We start from the raw sequence: 16318 nt of genomic DNA, 5'->3' as shown, positions 1-16318 counted from the left end.
TTTTCTGGGGTGGCAGCAGGGTCAGGCAGGGGATGTGCAGCGAGCAGGGCAGGGATGGGGCTGCAGGGCTGGTTCTGCACAGCCCCGCCGCAGGACAGAGCAGCACAGGGATCCTCATCCCCATTCCCTCTGCCTGGAGGTTGGAGCAGCTCTCCTGGGCTGGTGGAGCCAGCTCTGGCTGTGTGTTTAACTCCTCTTTAGTAGCTGGGAGGGCAGGAGGGTGCAGGGAGGCCTCACAGCAGTGTTAACAGCCTGGAAGGTGAGAATTTCACCCAGGAGCTGTGTGCGTGCTGACATTTACCATCAGCCTGCTGGGGTCAAGCCACACACCCTGTACTCTGGAACTTCTCTCTGTAGGTGGCTTTGCAGCAAACAATGAACAATTCCTGGAGCTGTTTTCTGAGAATCCCTTTCTGAAGTGGACCCAGCAGCTTCAGAGGGCACGGCTGGCTCAGGGCAGTCTGGGGGTGCACTCAGTGCTTGGCCACCCCTGGCACCCAGCAGGCACAGCCTGCAGAGGCACAAAAAGCAAACAGAAACCTCAGAAACCACTCCTGCCTGTGAAAATGACAGAGGAGTGTGCTGTGGTGTGAGGGCTGGCTCAGAACCCCTCTGCGAGCTGGGATCCTGAGGGCAGGAGGGGTCAGAGGGATCCTGAGGGCAGGAGGGGTCAGAGGGATCCAGCCTGAGCTTTCCAGCTCGAAAGGAAAGGGCTTTGCAGCAGGGCTCCTCCAAGCTTGGCTGTCCCTGCTCGTCTCCTGCCCTTCTGATGAGCAGGTGTGTGTGGGGAGCTGGATAAACAAGGGACTTACACCGTGAATAATGCCAGGAGAAACATGTGGCACTGAGGCTCATGGGCCTGGCTGTCAGAAAGCACAGGATGAAGTCAGGCTTTTCTCCTTCAGTCTGGGTATTTTCAGCTGTTTCTGCCTGAGTTCTTGGTTGAGCAGAGCATCCCTCAGGTTGGACCTGCTGCTGGTGCCTGTATGAAGCATCGCTCCATCAGCAAAGGAATGAAAAGGCCTCTAGGGAAACTAGAGGGAAACAGCATTCCATTTCCTTTGGAACTGGGAATTCTTGACTTCTGGGTCACGCCAGCGAGGTTCTCCTGGGGTTGGGCATGGCTGTGCATCCCCTCCTCTGCACTCAGCTGGGCAGGAGAGCTGTGGGTGAGTGAGTGGAGGGCACAGAGGGGAGGAAGGGAAGCTTGGGTGGGCAGGCAGGTAGGCAGAGCAGCGAGGAGACCCAAGGATGCTGCAGTTCCCTGCGGCCAGCTCTCCCTGCTCGCAGATTCCCAGGGCTCCTCGGGCTGTGCCCCGCATCCCTGGGCCGGCACGGGGTGTTTGTGCAGGTTGGGAAACCGGCGGCGCTGGGGCCGGGCAGGTCCGACAGGTTTGCTCCTGGCGCTGGCACTGACGTACGAGCCCCGCTCGCCAAACACCTCCTGGGCCGGCCCCGCGGAGCTGGCTGCGCTCGGCACCGCGCTGCTGCCATGGAGCTCTGAGCCCGGCCCGGCCCCGACCCCGGCCCATGGACGGCAAAACCTCCCCGGTAAGTGCGGGCGGCTCCCGGCTCGGGCTGCGGGCTCGGTGGGTCCGCTCCCCTCGGGATTTGGAGGGACGGGTCTCTGCCTCCTGCTCTCCGGGCTGCTCCTTCACTGCAGCCGGAGGGGAAGGAGCTGCCTGAGGAGCAGGAGGCTCATGGAGGGAGGGCAGCCAGCAGCATCCCTGGTGCCTGCCCGGTGCTGGTAGAGGCTGTCTCTTTGTCTCACTGGAGCTGTGAGCTGAGGGGACCAGCTGATGGTGTCAGAGGGATCTGGCACGTTGCTGAGCCCTTTGGCACTTTCCAGCAGCCCTGCTGCTCTCCAGGCAGCTTTTCCTGAGCCCTCTTTGGGCTGAGCTGACCGGGACCTGCTCAGGCCTAGATGTGGGGCTTTGCTGAGCATCCTGTCATGAGGAAAACATCCCTCCCACCTGGGCACCGGGCGAGGCAGAGGGTAATTACCGTGCCGAGCAGCGCCGGCTGTGCCAGCGACATCCGGAGCAAAGGCGGCGGTCACGGCGGGGAGGGGGCTCCAGGGGAGGCAGAGCCGGCTCGGACACCGTCCTCTTCCTGCCCCGTGGCCTGGGGGTGCCAGCCAGGATTGGGGGCACACTGGGCTCGTGCTGGGTGTTGCCTGGCCCTGAGGAGATGCAGTGGTCCCAGCTCTGGATGGCCCCAGAGCAGGGTGGCATCACTGCATCCTGGTGACAGTGGGGCAGGAACTGGGATGGCCACATGCAGAGACAATTGCCCAATACTGGACAGCCCCACTGGGCCACCTTGGCATTGTCACTTGGGTTAAATGGGCCATCAGGAGTGCCAGGAGCCACCCTTGGCTCTGACACAGCAGCAGCTTCTCTTTGTCTTTCCAGGCCTCTGCCTGCCCCTCTGTGGAGTGAGGTGAGCAGGGTGGAGTGGTTATCCAGCCCCTGGAACATTTTGGGGTCTGTGCTAAAGGGTGCTCACACTGGCACAGGATGACCTGTCCCTGGCACATCAGGCTGGCTCATTACTCGGTCACCTGCACTTGCAAAGTGATGCTGGCTGGCTTTGGGATTTCACTTTGCTGTGTGTATCAGGGCCTTGGCTCTGTCCTCTCAGCCCTGTTCTGGTGCTGGGGTCTGTCCCCTCCCAGGTAGGCCCCAGTCAGCAGTGGCACTTGAGCAGGACATTGTCCCCAGAGGGACTAGGGGCTCTCCCAGGCTGGGGACGTCTTTGTCCTGGCGAGGACAATGTCTCCATTGTGTGCTGGCTGAGCTGCTCTGTGCAGACAATCGGTGCCTCACAAACAGGTGAAGGAGTTCCCAGCCTGGACACAGGGCTGTGAGCAGCTGGAGCCATCCTGAGGGCAGGGGCAGAGCTCAGCTGGGGAGCAGGATCTGAGGCAGCACATTTAAGCCAGGCTGCCTCCCTCTCTCCCCTCTTAATGCTCCTGGATTTTTGGGAGTTCCTGTGTCCTTCTGCTTCTCCAAGACATGGCTGGGCCCTGGGTCTGGTTGCAACACCCAGGTGTTCCCTGGCTTCCGCTTTCCCTCCCACTCCGAAACTGCAGGTGACTGCTGGCTGGTTTTCCTGGATGCTGAGCCTGCAGCCCAGCCTGGCTTCCCTTTCCCCTGCTGATTGTCCTCTGCTGCCGTGGGTTTGGGGGCCTTCCCTCCACACCAGGGTGTGGAGCTGCAGTCACAGCCCACAGTGCAAAGAGGATGAGCACCTCAGTGCTGCTGTCCTTGGTTTGGTGCCTTGCCCAGCTCTGCTCTGAGCCTCAGAGCAGGGACAAAGAGTGGGGTGTTGTTTGCACTCCTGACAGCTTCAGCAAAGGGCTCAGTGCTGCAGGCAGGCAGTATCACTGTCTGTGAGGTGGCCAGGAGTCCCTGAGTGTCCCCAGAGTCCCTCCTGGATGTCCTGGGTGAAAGCAAGCCATCCTCCCCACAGCTGCCCCTGGCAGGGATCACTCTGGCGGCTGCTGGAGCTTTTGCAGAGAGGCCGTGGGGGAAAGGGCGCAAACCACAGCGGTGCCTGTGATCCAGGCTCGGCTCTGCCTCTGACTTTTACTCAAAAGCCAGCAAAGGATGAGTAAAGGTTTTGTGGGCAGGAGCTGTCGCTTGCTCACCGGGGTCACGCGCTCTCCTCAGGAAAAACATCTCTGCAAAAACCACTGCTGCTCTCTCTGCTGCACGTGTCCCTGCACTGCTCACCCATGGCAAGAGCTCTGTTACCTTCTCTGGCAGGCCCACAAAATTATTTAGACCTTAGACTTTTAAGGAAACAAGTAGCTGAAAATTCCCTAAGTGTAAGAAAGGGCATGTGCTTCCTGCTGAGGAGCGCTCAGAGCAGTCTGACCTATGGCAGGTTAATTTGATATATTTGCACACTGGAGGTGGGAGTGCTGTGGCATCCAGCACTGCCAGCTCCTGGGAAAGCTGGGCTGTGTTTTCTGTGTGTGATGGAGAGGTTTCTCCTCTGGTGAATTGTAGATCTGCTGGTCTGGTATGAAAAGGGTTACAGCTGCTGCAGGGTGAGATGTGACACATCAGATGTCTGGAGATATCACAAAATGCCAGGGGGAAAGGGTATTTACAAAAACCTCATTTCTACATAAGCAGGAGAAATTCTTTTCCTGGGAAAGGTCCCTGGCATTCTCACATTGCTTTGCTCAGGCTCTGGCTGTCACTCACAGGGGTACTGAGGGTGCCCGGGGATGCCCCACGATGTGGGTGCGTGAGAACCGAAATGCCATCAGCGTTGTGACTGCTTGGGCTGGTTAGGGGAGGGCACTGCAGGCACCCTCCTACCCTCCCAGCCTCGAGGAGCAAGCTGAGGGGCTCTCTGGGCTCCCTGGAGAAGGCAAGGCTGCAGCACTGCTGGGAAATCTGGATATAGGGAAACCTGGAGCAGATCCAGGCTTGTTCCTGCTGTCTGGCAGAGAGTGGGGCTGGTGCGGTGGAACAGAAAGTGCCTCTGCTCCAGAAAATGCCTCTCTCCGCTCCTCCCCGCGCACAGGAGCCACACGAGTGGCCACACAAGGCCGGGGGACATCGGCGGAGCCTGTGCCAAGGGCCCGCAGGGGTGGGAGGTTTGTGCCGGGGGGTGGCCCCGCACGCCTCGCTGCTGGCCAGGGCTGGTGGCCCGGGGTGCTGCGGCCGGCGGCTCGGCGGGGCTGAGCTCGGCAGGCACAGCCCGAGCGGGGCAGTGCCTGACACGGGGCAGGCGTGTCCCGGTGCGCTGAGCCGCGCTCGGAGCCGCGCGGCACGCGTGACTCACGGATAATGCCCAGGAAGTTACACCAGAGCATCGCCGCGGAGGGCACCGCCGCATTCACAAAGCACGAGCCTCGCACCGGCTCATCAGGGCTCCTGCTTCCCGGCAGGAAACACGAGGGGCGAGAAAACCCCCGCTGGAAGGGCGAGGGGCGCTCCCAGCACTGCCCGTGTCCCTGTCCTGCCCGTCCCAGCCCGAGCGCTCCGCTCTGGCTCGGCAGGGAAAGGGATGATTTCTGGTCATGGAGAAAGGTGCAGAGACAAAAATCAGAGACAGGCAACCTAGAGGGATGTGTTAGAGCCCGTCTCTGGGTGGTAAGTGCTCCCTGCAGGGTGGTGGCTCTCTCCCTGGGTTCTCCCTCAGAAGTGCTGCTACAGAATCCCAGAATGGTCTGGATGGAAAGGGACTAAAAGATCACCCAGTTCCAGCCCCTTTCCATGGGCAGGGCCACCTTCCACCGGAACAGGCTGCTCCAAGCCCCATCCATCCTACAAAAGGTAGAGGAAGCAGGATTTTTTGGGGGGGGGTTTGTTCACAGGTCCTCTCTGGAGGAAAATGAGAGGCTCTGGATTCTGTCACCAAGGGAGCATTTGGAAGAGTGTATTTTGTGGAAAGGAAACAAATACATTTTCTTTTGTGAATTCATGGATCAGGAGTGACATAACTGCAGAGCAGCATTCCAGGGTGCAGGACGTTTCAGGGCTTGGAAAACACCGATTATTAAGTGTTACTAAATGACAGCTGGAAATTGCAGTGTATTTTTCAAATGGCTAATTAAGGATAGATGCATAAATTGGGGCACTGGCCCCGTGGAACTGGGCCACGGCGTGACTGTCCTGATGCCAAATACCCGGCTGATTGCTCGGCTCACAGCGATGGCTTTGGGAAGTTCAGCTGCCTGAAGGGGACAAATCCGGTGACAACGAGGTTTTTGGCCATCCTGGGTGGGATTTGGCTGAGGTTGTGGCACAGAGAGAGGCACTGGGGTGGTGACTCTCCATGAGGCTCATGGTTCTGTGAGGAACAGGCTGCCAGGGGGGCTCAGCTCCATCTCTGCGTTCTTTCACCTTCACAGGTGGCAGGGGGACAGCAGGGGGGGACTCTGGTGGGCAGCAGCCACTGCTGGTGACAGTCCCCTCTGCCCACAGACCACTGCCTCGCCCAGCAGTGTCCCCCCCAGCCTCCTCCATGTCTCCAAGGTCAGCAGCATCTTCGGTGCCCGACCCCCGCAGCCTCGAGAGAACGTCCTGGGCATCAGCTTCAAACCCTACAGCCCCGAGTCCGGCCCGGCCCCGAGCCCCTGCTCGGCCTGTGAGAGCACACGTAAGGATGGGGAGATCCATGGATCCCTCTCAGCACGGGGAGGGATGGAGCGAGGCAGGGATGTACAGCCATGTGTTCCCCTGGGCTGTGAGGGGTGTGGGGGCACTGAGCACAGGGAAGGCTGGGGTGTGCATGGCCCTGCTCTCCAGCAGGGTCTGTGTGCCCCGAGGAGGCAGCAGCCCCCTGACCCTGCCTCTGCCCTGCTGCCAGGATCCTCCATGTTCAGAGCTCCCTGCATGAGCCAGCGGCGGCTTGCGCTCATCTTCTGCGTCTCCGTCCTCATCGTGCTGCTCATCGCCCTCATCCTGCTGTGTGAGTGGGGTCCCAGCACGGGCTGGCTCCAGGCTCCTGGAGAGGATCTCAGAGGAGCTGGGGGTCAGCAGAGTCTGGGGATACCCACACTGGGAAGTGCCAGAGGGAAACTCCTGGCCAAGGGACAAGGATGTGCTCTTCCCATTCCCTGAGTGTTCCTGACCTCTGGTGGAGAAACGGGAGCTGGGGCGAGCAGAAAAGGAAATCTGCCTGGGCTGGTGGCAGTCTTTGGGGGGCTGGGGCTGCAGTGTGCTTTCCTTCTGCTGGGCTTACTCTGGTGGGCAGCAGGGCACCCAGCAACGCCCACAGTGCCCTCCCCAAGACAAATCATGGTCCGTAGGCAGAACAGGCACAGGGGAATCCCTTTAATCCTGGTGATATCAGATCCACTCTCCAGCCAGTGGGCTTGAAGCACTCGCAGGCTGAATGCATTTGCTGTGGGTGAAGGGACAGAAGCTTGCAGCAGCTGGGCATTGATATATTGCGGGGTGCTCAGGGTGGCCAGTCCTCCCCCAGCCCTGTGACCAGCAGCTCCCCACTTTTGGCTCAAACACACCTCGTGCTCACACCCAGTGACTGGGAGTGCTCCATGCCTCCAGATACCCACCCAGCTGGGTCACAGCCCTTCTCCCATGGCCAGCCCTGGCCTCAGCGTGTGTTCTCTGCCTGCAGTTATGTTCTGGCGGTCGCAGACGGGCATCGTGTACAAGGAACCGGCAGAGAGCTGCAAGGACAGCGCCGTGCGCTGCGACGGCGTCGTCGACTGCTCCCAGAGGAGCGACGAGCTGGGCTGTGGTGAGGCACCCACAGCTGGGATGGTGGGAAGGAGGGGAGCCCCGGGAACACCCTGACCCTCCTGCTCCATCCCACAGTGCGCTTCTTATCCGAGGAGTCGCTGCTCCACGTCTACTCCAGCGCCGAGAGCCAGTGGCTGCCGGTGTGCAGCAGTGACTGGGACGAGTCCCTCTCCAGGAAAACCTGCCGGCAGCTGGGATTCCAGAAGTAATTCCTGGAGGATGGGTTCTTCTGCTCATTGCTAGGGCCCTGCCAGTCCCCTACCCTGACTAAGAGCAGGGTCTGCTGTGCTGTTTTCCCTAGTTGTCCTGGTTTGAAGGACAGGTGTCTGCCGATAAAGGCAGAAGTTTTCCTTTGAAATAGAGACTTTCATTCCACTCCCCCCAAGTATTATAATTGTTTGAATCAAAGACTCTGAGGCAGAGATAAGGGGATAGGAATAACAGCTCTTTTACTAATATATCTAACCATACAAGCAGAAACAACAGCAGTTGTTAAAATTACCAACAAAGCAGCACAGATTACTCGGTTCCAGTCCTTTCTTTAGCTGTGAGCACGCTCTCTCTCGGCGGGAGCGGAGGCGGGAAGGGGCGGCCGCGGCCGCGCTGGTCTCAGGGGGGAGCGGCTGGAGCGGGCAGCTCCTCGCTCACCGTTGGGTTCTGGTGTCAGCTGTGTCTGCAGAGGCTGGAGGCTGGAGCAGGGCAGATGCAGGGCAGGTGATCGCAGAGGGTCTGACTCTCCTGTGTTCAGCCTCATGGCTCCAGACAGACGATCCTCCTCCGAGCTCCCCGAAACACGAGTCCCCTCTGAAAGCACGAGTGCCCCTCTGGAAGCTGCTCCCACCTACCCCTTTTGTCCTGAGTCCTCAAAGGTCCTGGGTGTAACCCAGCCAGCTCCATTGGCATGATAATGGGAAAAATTCTTTAAATTAACACAGCAATAGAAAAACACTCAACCCCCAACACCCAGTGCTGTGTTTTCCAGCTGAAAAGCGCTGCTCTGGGCATAATGCAGGGGCCAAGTGGTCAGCGCTGGGTGGGGGGATCCTCACTGCCTGTCCTCTCCCCTCACAGTGCATCACAGACAGAATTCATCCCCCTACGTGTCTCTGGCAAGAGCCTCACGGTGACTGATGAGAGAGAGACCATCCAGCAGAGCCTCAACAGGTACCAGGGTCACCTCCTACCCGCCCCTCCCTGGTGCCACAGGAATGGGGCTGAGGCTGAGTGTCCCTCCTCTCTCCCGCAGCTCCCAGTGTCTCACAGGAAAGTACGTCTCGCTGCGATGCACAAGTAAGGACTGGCTGGGACACAGACAAGGGTGGGCCCCTTTCCACAGGCTTGGGATCACTTCCCTCCTGCTCAGCACAGGGCTGGGCAAATGGGATGTCTTCCAGAGAATGTTTTGGGTGATAGAAAACAACCAACATCCTATTCCCTGCAATAAATGTGGTCCCTGTGGGTGGTGGGATGTTGTGTGTGTCCCCCTCCATGCTCCCCTTCCCCTGAGCCTTTCTCCCAGCCCTGCTCTCCCCTCCAGCCTGCGGGCAGAGGATTTCTGGCCGGATCATCGGTGGGAAGGAGACGTCTGTGAACAAATGGCCCTGGCAGGTCAGCGTGCAGTACGGGCCCATCCACATCTGCGGCGGCACCATCATCGACGCTCAGTGGGTGCTCACCGCTGCCCACTGCTTCTTCATGTGAGTGCTGCTGCCAGCCCGGGCACCCAGCCCAGCCCCATAGCCTGGGTCTCACTCCCTCCTGTCCGCTCTCTCCCTGCCAGGAACAGCGTGAAGATCCTGGATGACTGGAAGGTGTACGGAGGGGTGTCGGACCTGAAGCAGCCCATGGAGGGCATCCCTGTGTCCCAGGTCATCATCAACTCCAACTACAGTGACGACCACGACGACTACGACATTGCCCTCATGAAGCTCTCCAAGCCACTGACACTCTCAGGTGAGGTGTCTCAGCTTCTCTGGGCTTGGCTGGGTGGTGTTTGGGGGACAGGGAGACAGACAGGACTGAGAGGCTGCTCTGGTGCCCTGAGAACCATGGGGTGTGTGGGGCTGCTGCCAGCTGCAGCATCCAACCCTGCTGTGGCCACCTGGCTTGTCATGGGCTCAGCTGTGCCACCAACCCCACATGGGGCTGGGGAGACCCTGCTGGGATGGGCAGAGAGTAGAGCATTTCCTGCACACCCCTTGTCACTATCCGCTCAACCCAAGCGGGAGTCGTGATGGTTCGTTCAACCCCAGGGTGCAAAAGACAAAAAGCAAGAGACTCAGGTTTTATTCAGCAGAAAGCAGCAATGCAGTTTATTGCGTGTCAACAATTCAGTTTTGTGATAGGAGAGAGAGAGAAAGAGAGAGGTAAAGGACACTAAGTAAAAGGAAAGAGAGAGAAAGGATGGGATGTAGCTACCAACAGACAGGAGCATCCTCGTGGTCGTCCGACGATAGATGCGGCTCCAATCGTTGGGGAGAAAGAGATCTCAGAGTCTCCTTAGGAAAGTCCCTTTTTATAGTCCTTTTCCAAAGCAAGCAGCCTCTGGCCAAAAGGTGGGAGATTCATGGACTATTGTATGTGGAGATCATTGCTCCAAGGAACAGGTGCTGGAACAGGCGCTATGAGCAGCGCCCTGCTGAGAGCAGCACCATGGCAGCACCAGGCACAGCCACAGACAGTGCTGGGCAAGCACCAGACACACCAAGAAAAAGTCCTTGGCAAGTTCCAAGCACACCTACAAACAGTCCTTGGCAAGCATCCACCTGGGCCAGGCCAGAACTCAGGTCCAGAGCGAGTGGTGGGTCCTGGGCTCTCAGTCTGTCATGATGGTCGTGAGGCAGATCAGAGAAATTTCGGCCCGACTCTTGCACCCCTGGCTGCGGGCTGTGAGGGTTTCTCTCCCAGTGACTCACCCCTCACTCCTCACCCTGCTCCCACCCCTCTCCTCCAGCCCAGGTGCGCCCCGCCTGCCTGCCCATGTACGGCCAGCGATTCCAGACCGGCAGGTCCTGCTTCATCACCGGCTTCGGCAAAACCAGGGAGAATGAAGGTGAGGGAGGAGAGCGCTCCTGCCCACGGGCACGGCCCTGCTGTGGCCCTCGAGGGCTTTCCCGCAGGGATAACTCCGGGGGTTGCCCTCCCAGCAGAAACGAGACCTGGCAGCAACACCCGCTGCCTCCCTCGCTGTGGAGGGGCGGGGGGTGGTGGCGATGGCGAGGCCTCCCCTGCCCCACAGCCCTCCCTGCCTTGCAGATAACACGTCCCCGAAGCTGCGGGAGGCCGAGGTGAAGCTGATCGACTACAAGATCTGCAACAGCGACAAGGTGTACGAGGGCTACCTGACCCCCCGCATGATGTGCGCCGGGTACCTGCAGGGAGGGAAGGACGCGTGCCAGGTGAGCTGGGGGCACGCCAGGGGAGAGCTGCCCCTTTTTGGGGCGTCTCCTGTCCACCCTCCTCACTGCTGTGCCCCTCCGAGCCAGGGTGACAGCGGGGGGCCCCTGGTCTGCGAGGACGATGGCCGCTGGTATGTGGCCGGGGTGACGAGCTGGGGGACGGGATGTGGCCAGAAGAACAAGCCCGGAGTGTACACACGTGTGACAAAGCTCCTCAGCTGGATATACAGCAAAATGGAGGTGAGCTGGCAGGGCTGTGCCCTGCACAGGGGCTGTACCCCCAGCCCAGCCCCTGGCACCTCACCCTGCTCTCCTCTCTGTCCCTTGCAGAGCGAGAACGACTAAGGGCTCTAAGGGATGGACACTTGCCTGGGCTGTGCCACCGCTGCCCCAGGCTGCTGCCAGGGCACGATGCCACCAGCCAAGCCCCACCTCTCTCTGGACTGTGCGTGCAGCCAGGGACCTGCGGCTGCCCCCGAACTCCGAGAACAGCACCTGCAGAGTGACCCTGCCCTCGCCTGGTGCCAGGGGTGACACGGTGGTGGCTGGGCACAGCACCCAGCCAGGACACAGCCCATGCCAGCAGCTGGCCGTGCTGGCTGGGGGACACCTCCTTGCCCCGTGTCTGGGCTCCCCTCCTGTAAATAGACCTGTCTGGCCAGGGCGTGCGAGTGCTTCCTGGCAGGGCTGTGCACACTCAGCAGTGCCCGTGGAGGGGGAACCCTCTCCTTTTGCCAGGTCACAGCTGTGCCACCTCAGGGTGCAGGGTGTGGCAGCACCACAGTGCCCACAGCTCCGGGGCCAGGCTGCGGCTCTGGGCAGCCCGAGGTGCGGATATTCCACCCCCTGGGAGGGGCAGCGCTGCTCTCGTGTTTGCGGAGGGATTTCGGAAGTGCCTTTTGCGAGCTGTCCCTCCCCGCGAGGGAAATGCCTCTTTGTTTATTTTTCCATGCCGTGGCTCTGGGCCGAGCCTGCGCTCCCTCCCAGGACTGCAGCCGCTCTCAGTCTGCTCCGGGCAGCGTTTGGGGCACCCTGGGGGTGGCTGTGGGAGGTGTGACAGAAGCCCGCGGCAGCCAAAGGCCACCCTGGAGTGTGGCTCGGAGCAATCACCCTGGTGGGCAGTGCCCAGTGTGAGCAGCCCTGGATTTCCCTGCTGAGAGCTCTGCAGTGCCCGAGTGCTGCCTCCTGCCTGCAGGAATGGCACAGCCAGCCTGTCCCCACTGCCCACGCCCCAGCAGGGACACATTTCCCTCGAGGAAACAAGCGCCTGCATCTCCTGGTGGATGCTGAGGCACACAAAAAGATGCCCAGGGTGAGCGTTCCTGCTGCCCTCCCCAGCCCTGTGGGCAGCTGCAGGGGGGTCCTGTGGAGCCTGGCCACCCTGCACTCTTCTAATAAATGTTTTGGTAGTGCCCCATGTGGAGATGGCTCCTTGGGATGGGCTGGGAAGGAAGCAGCGATGTGCCAAGGATTCCTGGGGAGCAGGCATTGTGATGGAGTGCCCTTTTCTGTCCATCACTCTCTGGGCTCCTGCTCATGGCTGGGAGAAAAGGGAGGTTTTTGGTTGCTCAGGTCCTGGGAACGTCCCCTGGGTTCCCAGCACTGACCACTCCCCCTGGAGAAGGTTGTGGGCAGCTGTGGTTTGTGTTGGGATTTTGGGCCAGCAGGTCTGGTCCATTTCTGGGTGTGCAGAAAGCCTCTCCCTGGCACTGGGGCTGCCACCTGCCCGCTGATGGGAAGGGCTGGGTGAGTTCCTGGGTTTGCTTCACTTCTCGTGGATTTGGAGCAGTGCTGGGTGGCTGCCCTGGACCTGAACTGAAACAAAGGGAGTCAGAGCCTTTTGGGAAGCACCAAAGTCAGCCTGACCTCAAATCCCTCCTCAGAGCAGCAGAAACCTCCCACGGATGCAGGACCCACCATGAAGAACGAAGTGTGCAGGGCCCAGAGGACCATTCCCACTTCCCAACCTGTGCCAAGGGCCTTGGGCAGCCCTGCTGGATTCCAGGGAGGAGTGGGGGCTCTGTTCCCTTCATACTGGGGCTGGACATGCTGCACTGACTGCCCTGGGTGTGCAGGGCAGCAGAATTTCCATAAACAGGAGCAGCTGATCTCGAGTTAGAGACGAGGCCCTGGCTTCACTGTTTTGTTTTGGTCTGGTTAAAGTGGGAATTCAGTGAGCCTTAAGTCACAGACCCAGCTCAGGTTTGTCCAGAGGCGATCTGGGAGTTTCTGTGGATAAGTCAGAGGGGAGCAGCAGCTCAAAGTGGTTTATTACCAGAGAAATTGATCTATTGAGAAGGAATAAACAAAAAATTGGAACCCAATAAAATCTGATCTTGCTGGAGCTGTGCTCCTGGGACCAGTAATGGTAACATTTCAGAATGTGTGGGACCTTCTCCTCTGTTGTGGATTTCTCCTCCTCAGGAGTGTCTCACAGCAGAGAAATGCTTTCAGCCCCTAATACAAATTTAATTTATTTCTTCTAAACCTGCCATCCAGCAGTGTCTCCCCCCAGGCCCAGAGGCAGGTATGCTGTGTTTTCCCAAGGGATGAAGTTTTCTAAGCAGATTAGGAGTGATTATTTCCCTGTGAAGCCTGGCCACGGCTGTTGTGCTGTTCTCAAACACTGTGCAGATGAAGCACACGCCTTTGCCACTGCTTTGCTTCCACTCCTGGAGGAGCAGAGTCGTGGCGGGCACCAGCCCAGCCCTGAGGATCTCCTGGACAGCCCAGGCCATCACCTGTGGCTCTTTAAAGCCCTTTGTTTGCTCAATATCTTACTCCAAAGCCTCTTCCAAGACAGGGGGTGCTGAGCATCACCCCACATCTAGCTGGGCTGTTCCCAAGTTCCTCTGTGCTCTGGAAATCATAGGCCAGCATCCCAAAGGGATGCAAATTACCAAAATAATCACAAAAATACAGCCTGGCAGGCACCACGTGAATTACCGCCCATTAGCGGTGGTTTTCCCGATCTCTCCTTTTATAGCTCTTTGCTCTGCTGTGTCAAAACAGATTTGTTTATAGGGTTTCAGCGATGATGTTTCCCTGAAAAAATGCTTTTCCTCTAGTAGGGGATTGGTTCCCTTCCATGGTCAGTCACATCATCACTTGGCTGGACTTCAGCTGGGGCTGTGCTCGACGGGGCAGTGCAGGAGCTTCAGCGCAGCCTCTGCTCCATCCCTGCTCCTGCAGGGATTTGGGCACAGAGAATGGCCTGGACCCGATGGAAAATGATGGTATTGGGGTAAACACAGGTTTATGGCTGCACACAGCTTTTGTCACTGCTCTGCTCTCCCTGATGGGGCTGAACAGGCAATTTCCAAGCTTGGTATTACAGGGAGAGATCTTAAAATTGGAGGGGAAAGCTCTGGAGAACAAGTGGCTCCGTCCCTGCTCCAAGCTCACAAGGAGGAGACGCCTGCTCCAGGGTAAGGGGACAGGCTCAGATGAAATCACGCCCTGCTGGAGCTGCTGGCAATGCTCCTGTTCTCCCAGATATCTGAGGAGACCAGCCCAGCCCCCTTGTTAGCATAAATCAGTGTCTCCTGCCTGGTCTCCACATTACTTTTGGCCCAGTTTCTCCAGAAGAGAAGCTGGAGCTCGGTACAGCCTTTCCAGCAGCACGGCTCTGGGGAGCAGATGTTTACCATGAGCTGCTGGAGCTGCTTTTCCTCCTCCCCTCCCACATTCACATTGGGGTCTCTATTTTACCTGAGTTTGTACAGGGGGGGAAAAATTGCTGCTGTTTTGTTTTTTTTTTTTTTTTTTTTTTATTCTACTCACTTTGGGCAGTGCCTTGTAAATAAGGAACCAAGGGAAGGAGAGCACTGGGCACATCCAGCCACATCCAGCTGTGTCCTGGCTGCTGCTGCATGGGGCATCTGTGCTTAGGGCTCTGCAGAGCCCCACCGTGCTCACTGCAGCCCCCAGGGCATGGTCACACCTGAGGGTTTTACTGTGTGCTGTGGATAGTGACAGCTGAGAAGCAGATAAGGTCAAAGAAGCCCAAAACTTGATTATAATGATTTGATCCCTGCCTCCCTCTCTGCAGGGTAACTGACAGCCTTATCCTGTTATCCTTCTGCATTAAAGGGACTTGATGTTTTCCAGCTCCTCTATGTTGGTCTGTATCTCTTGACCCTGTGAATAATTGCCTTGAAATGCCAGCGCTGGTTTATTTCCTTTTATGTTTTACTGGAAGCTGTGGAACGGTGCCGTCACTGCCTGATTTCCATCTCAGATGCGTTGGAGTTAACAGGGGATGAGCCAGCTCAGTGCTGACAGCACTGCTGAGGTGTTTTTCCAAGAAGAAATGGCTCTCCAGGGCAGCAGCAGGAACCTGGCAGAGATGTGCCAGTTTAGCTGGGACAGAGTGGTGCCCCTGGCTCTCAGCTACTGCCTGGCAGTGCCCCCAGCACCCTGTTGCCATCTGACACCCTGCACTGAGCAAGGAGCTCCCTGCCCATCTTGCTCCTCCCAACACGCCTGGCTGTCTGATGGGCCAAACTGGGGCTCGCCACAAAGCTCTGTGGCAGGGCTTTCAGAGCTTTTCACAGGGCTTTTTGTGCAGCCCTTGTGTCACACAGCGTTCTGTTCCTGTGGAGGGGTTACCCAGCGGCGAAGGGACACAGTAACATGGCACTCTCTTGCATAGAGCAAGAAAGAGCAAGAAAGAGCCATGTTACTGTGTCCTTTCGGCCCTCCATAACCCCTCTACAGCAACATCTGGAGGTTCCACCGAGATCAACAGTGCTCTGCCCTGGCTGCCTGGAGCGTGCCCTGGTTCCTGCCCTGCTCTGGGTAACTCCCAGCAGGGCTGCGTTCCTGCAGCTCCCAAATGCTGCTGGATTCAGGGCAGGCAGTGCAGGTACACGGAACTGAGCCAGGCCAGGCTGGAAGTGGCCCTGCTGCCCACCCTGACCTGGGTGCTCCCTGAGGTTGGCTGAGTGATGTGACTGAAGCCCTGTGAGCTGGGCCACCTGGCCTGGCAGCCTGGCAGCGCCTTTCCCGGCTCTCAGGAGGCAGCAGGGCTTCTGTGCCGTGTTTGCCAATTCATCTGTGTGTGTTTTCTGCTGGCCCCAGTCTGTTCCTCGCTCCCCCCACAGCTCAGGGCAGAGTCCAGGCCTGCTGTGCTGTGGGAATGGATGTTTCACAGCCAGGTGAGCGCTTCCCCTCCATACCTGCCCTGCAGGCACCGTGACTTTTGTAGAACCACAGAATCACTGAATGGTTTGGGTTGGAAGGGATCTTCAATGCCATCAAATTCCAAATTCCTTGAACACCTTCCACTATCCCAGGTTGCTCCAAGCCCCATCCAACCTGGCCTTGGACACTTCCACGGACAAGACAGCCACAGCTTCTCTGGGCATCCTGTGCCAGAGCCTCCCCACCCACTTAGGGAAGAATTTTTTCCCCATATCCCATCTAAACCTGCCCTCTGGCAGTGGAACCCGTTCCCTCTTGTGTCTCCAATCCATCCCTTTTCCAAAGTCCGTCTCCAGATCTCTTGGAGCCCCTTTAGGTGCTCTCCCTGGAGCTTCTCTTCTCCAGGCTATTGCCCAGAGCAGACGAGCTCCATCCCCCAGAGCATCCCCGTGCCTTCCTCTGGGGGGATCTGGGAGCCGCCGGGGGCCGGGCCGTGCTGGCCGCGCCCCCGCCGCTGCCCGCGCCCCCCGCCCCGCAGGCGCC

The 16318-nt window shown here is 58.7% G+C and overlaps 1 protein-coding gene across 2 annotated transcripts; it reads left to right on the top strand.

Annotated features, from left to right (window-relative positions):
* The first annotated feature begins 1435 nt into the window (after nucleotides 1-1435).
* TMPRSS13 (transmembrane serine protease 13) lies at nucleotides 1436-12042 on the top strand. 2 transcript variants are annotated; one of them, XM_056509618.1, is made up of 13 exons: nucleotides 1436-1551; nucleotides 6000-6123; nucleotides 6334-6435; nucleotides 7108-7230; nucleotides 7308-7437; nucleotides 8304-8396; nucleotides 8479-8522; nucleotides 8770-8929; nucleotides 9013-9185; nucleotides 10186-10284; nucleotides 10488-10630; nucleotides 10718-10870; nucleotides 10961-12042. In XM_056509618.1, exons 1-13 carry the CDS (start codon nucleotides 1531-1533, stop codon nucleotides 10973-10975), a joined length of 1380 nt encoding a protein of 459 aa, XP_056365593.1. In that variant the 5' UTR covers nucleotides 1436-1530; the 3' UTR covers nucleotides 10976-12042. The 2 variants fall into 2 exon arrangements, with proteins under 2 accessions (XP_056365593.1, XP_056365592.1); XM_056509617.1 differs by having other exon boundaries at nucleotides 5949-6123.
* Nucleotides 12043-16318: the final 4276 nt, after the last annotated feature.

The sequence above is a fragment of the Oenanthe melanoleuca genome, chromosome 24 (genome assembly GCF_029582105.1).
Source record: "Oenanthe melanoleuca isolate GR-GAL-2019-014 chromosome 24, OMel1.0, whole genome shotgun sequence".
In the NCBI taxonomy this organism is placed as follows: domain Eukaryota; kingdom Metazoa; phylum Chordata; class Aves; order Passeriformes; family Muscicapidae; genus Oenanthe; species Oenanthe melanoleuca.
The sequence above is the reverse complement of the archived record's forward strand: the minus strand, read 5'-3'. Positions and strand labels throughout refer to the sequence as shown.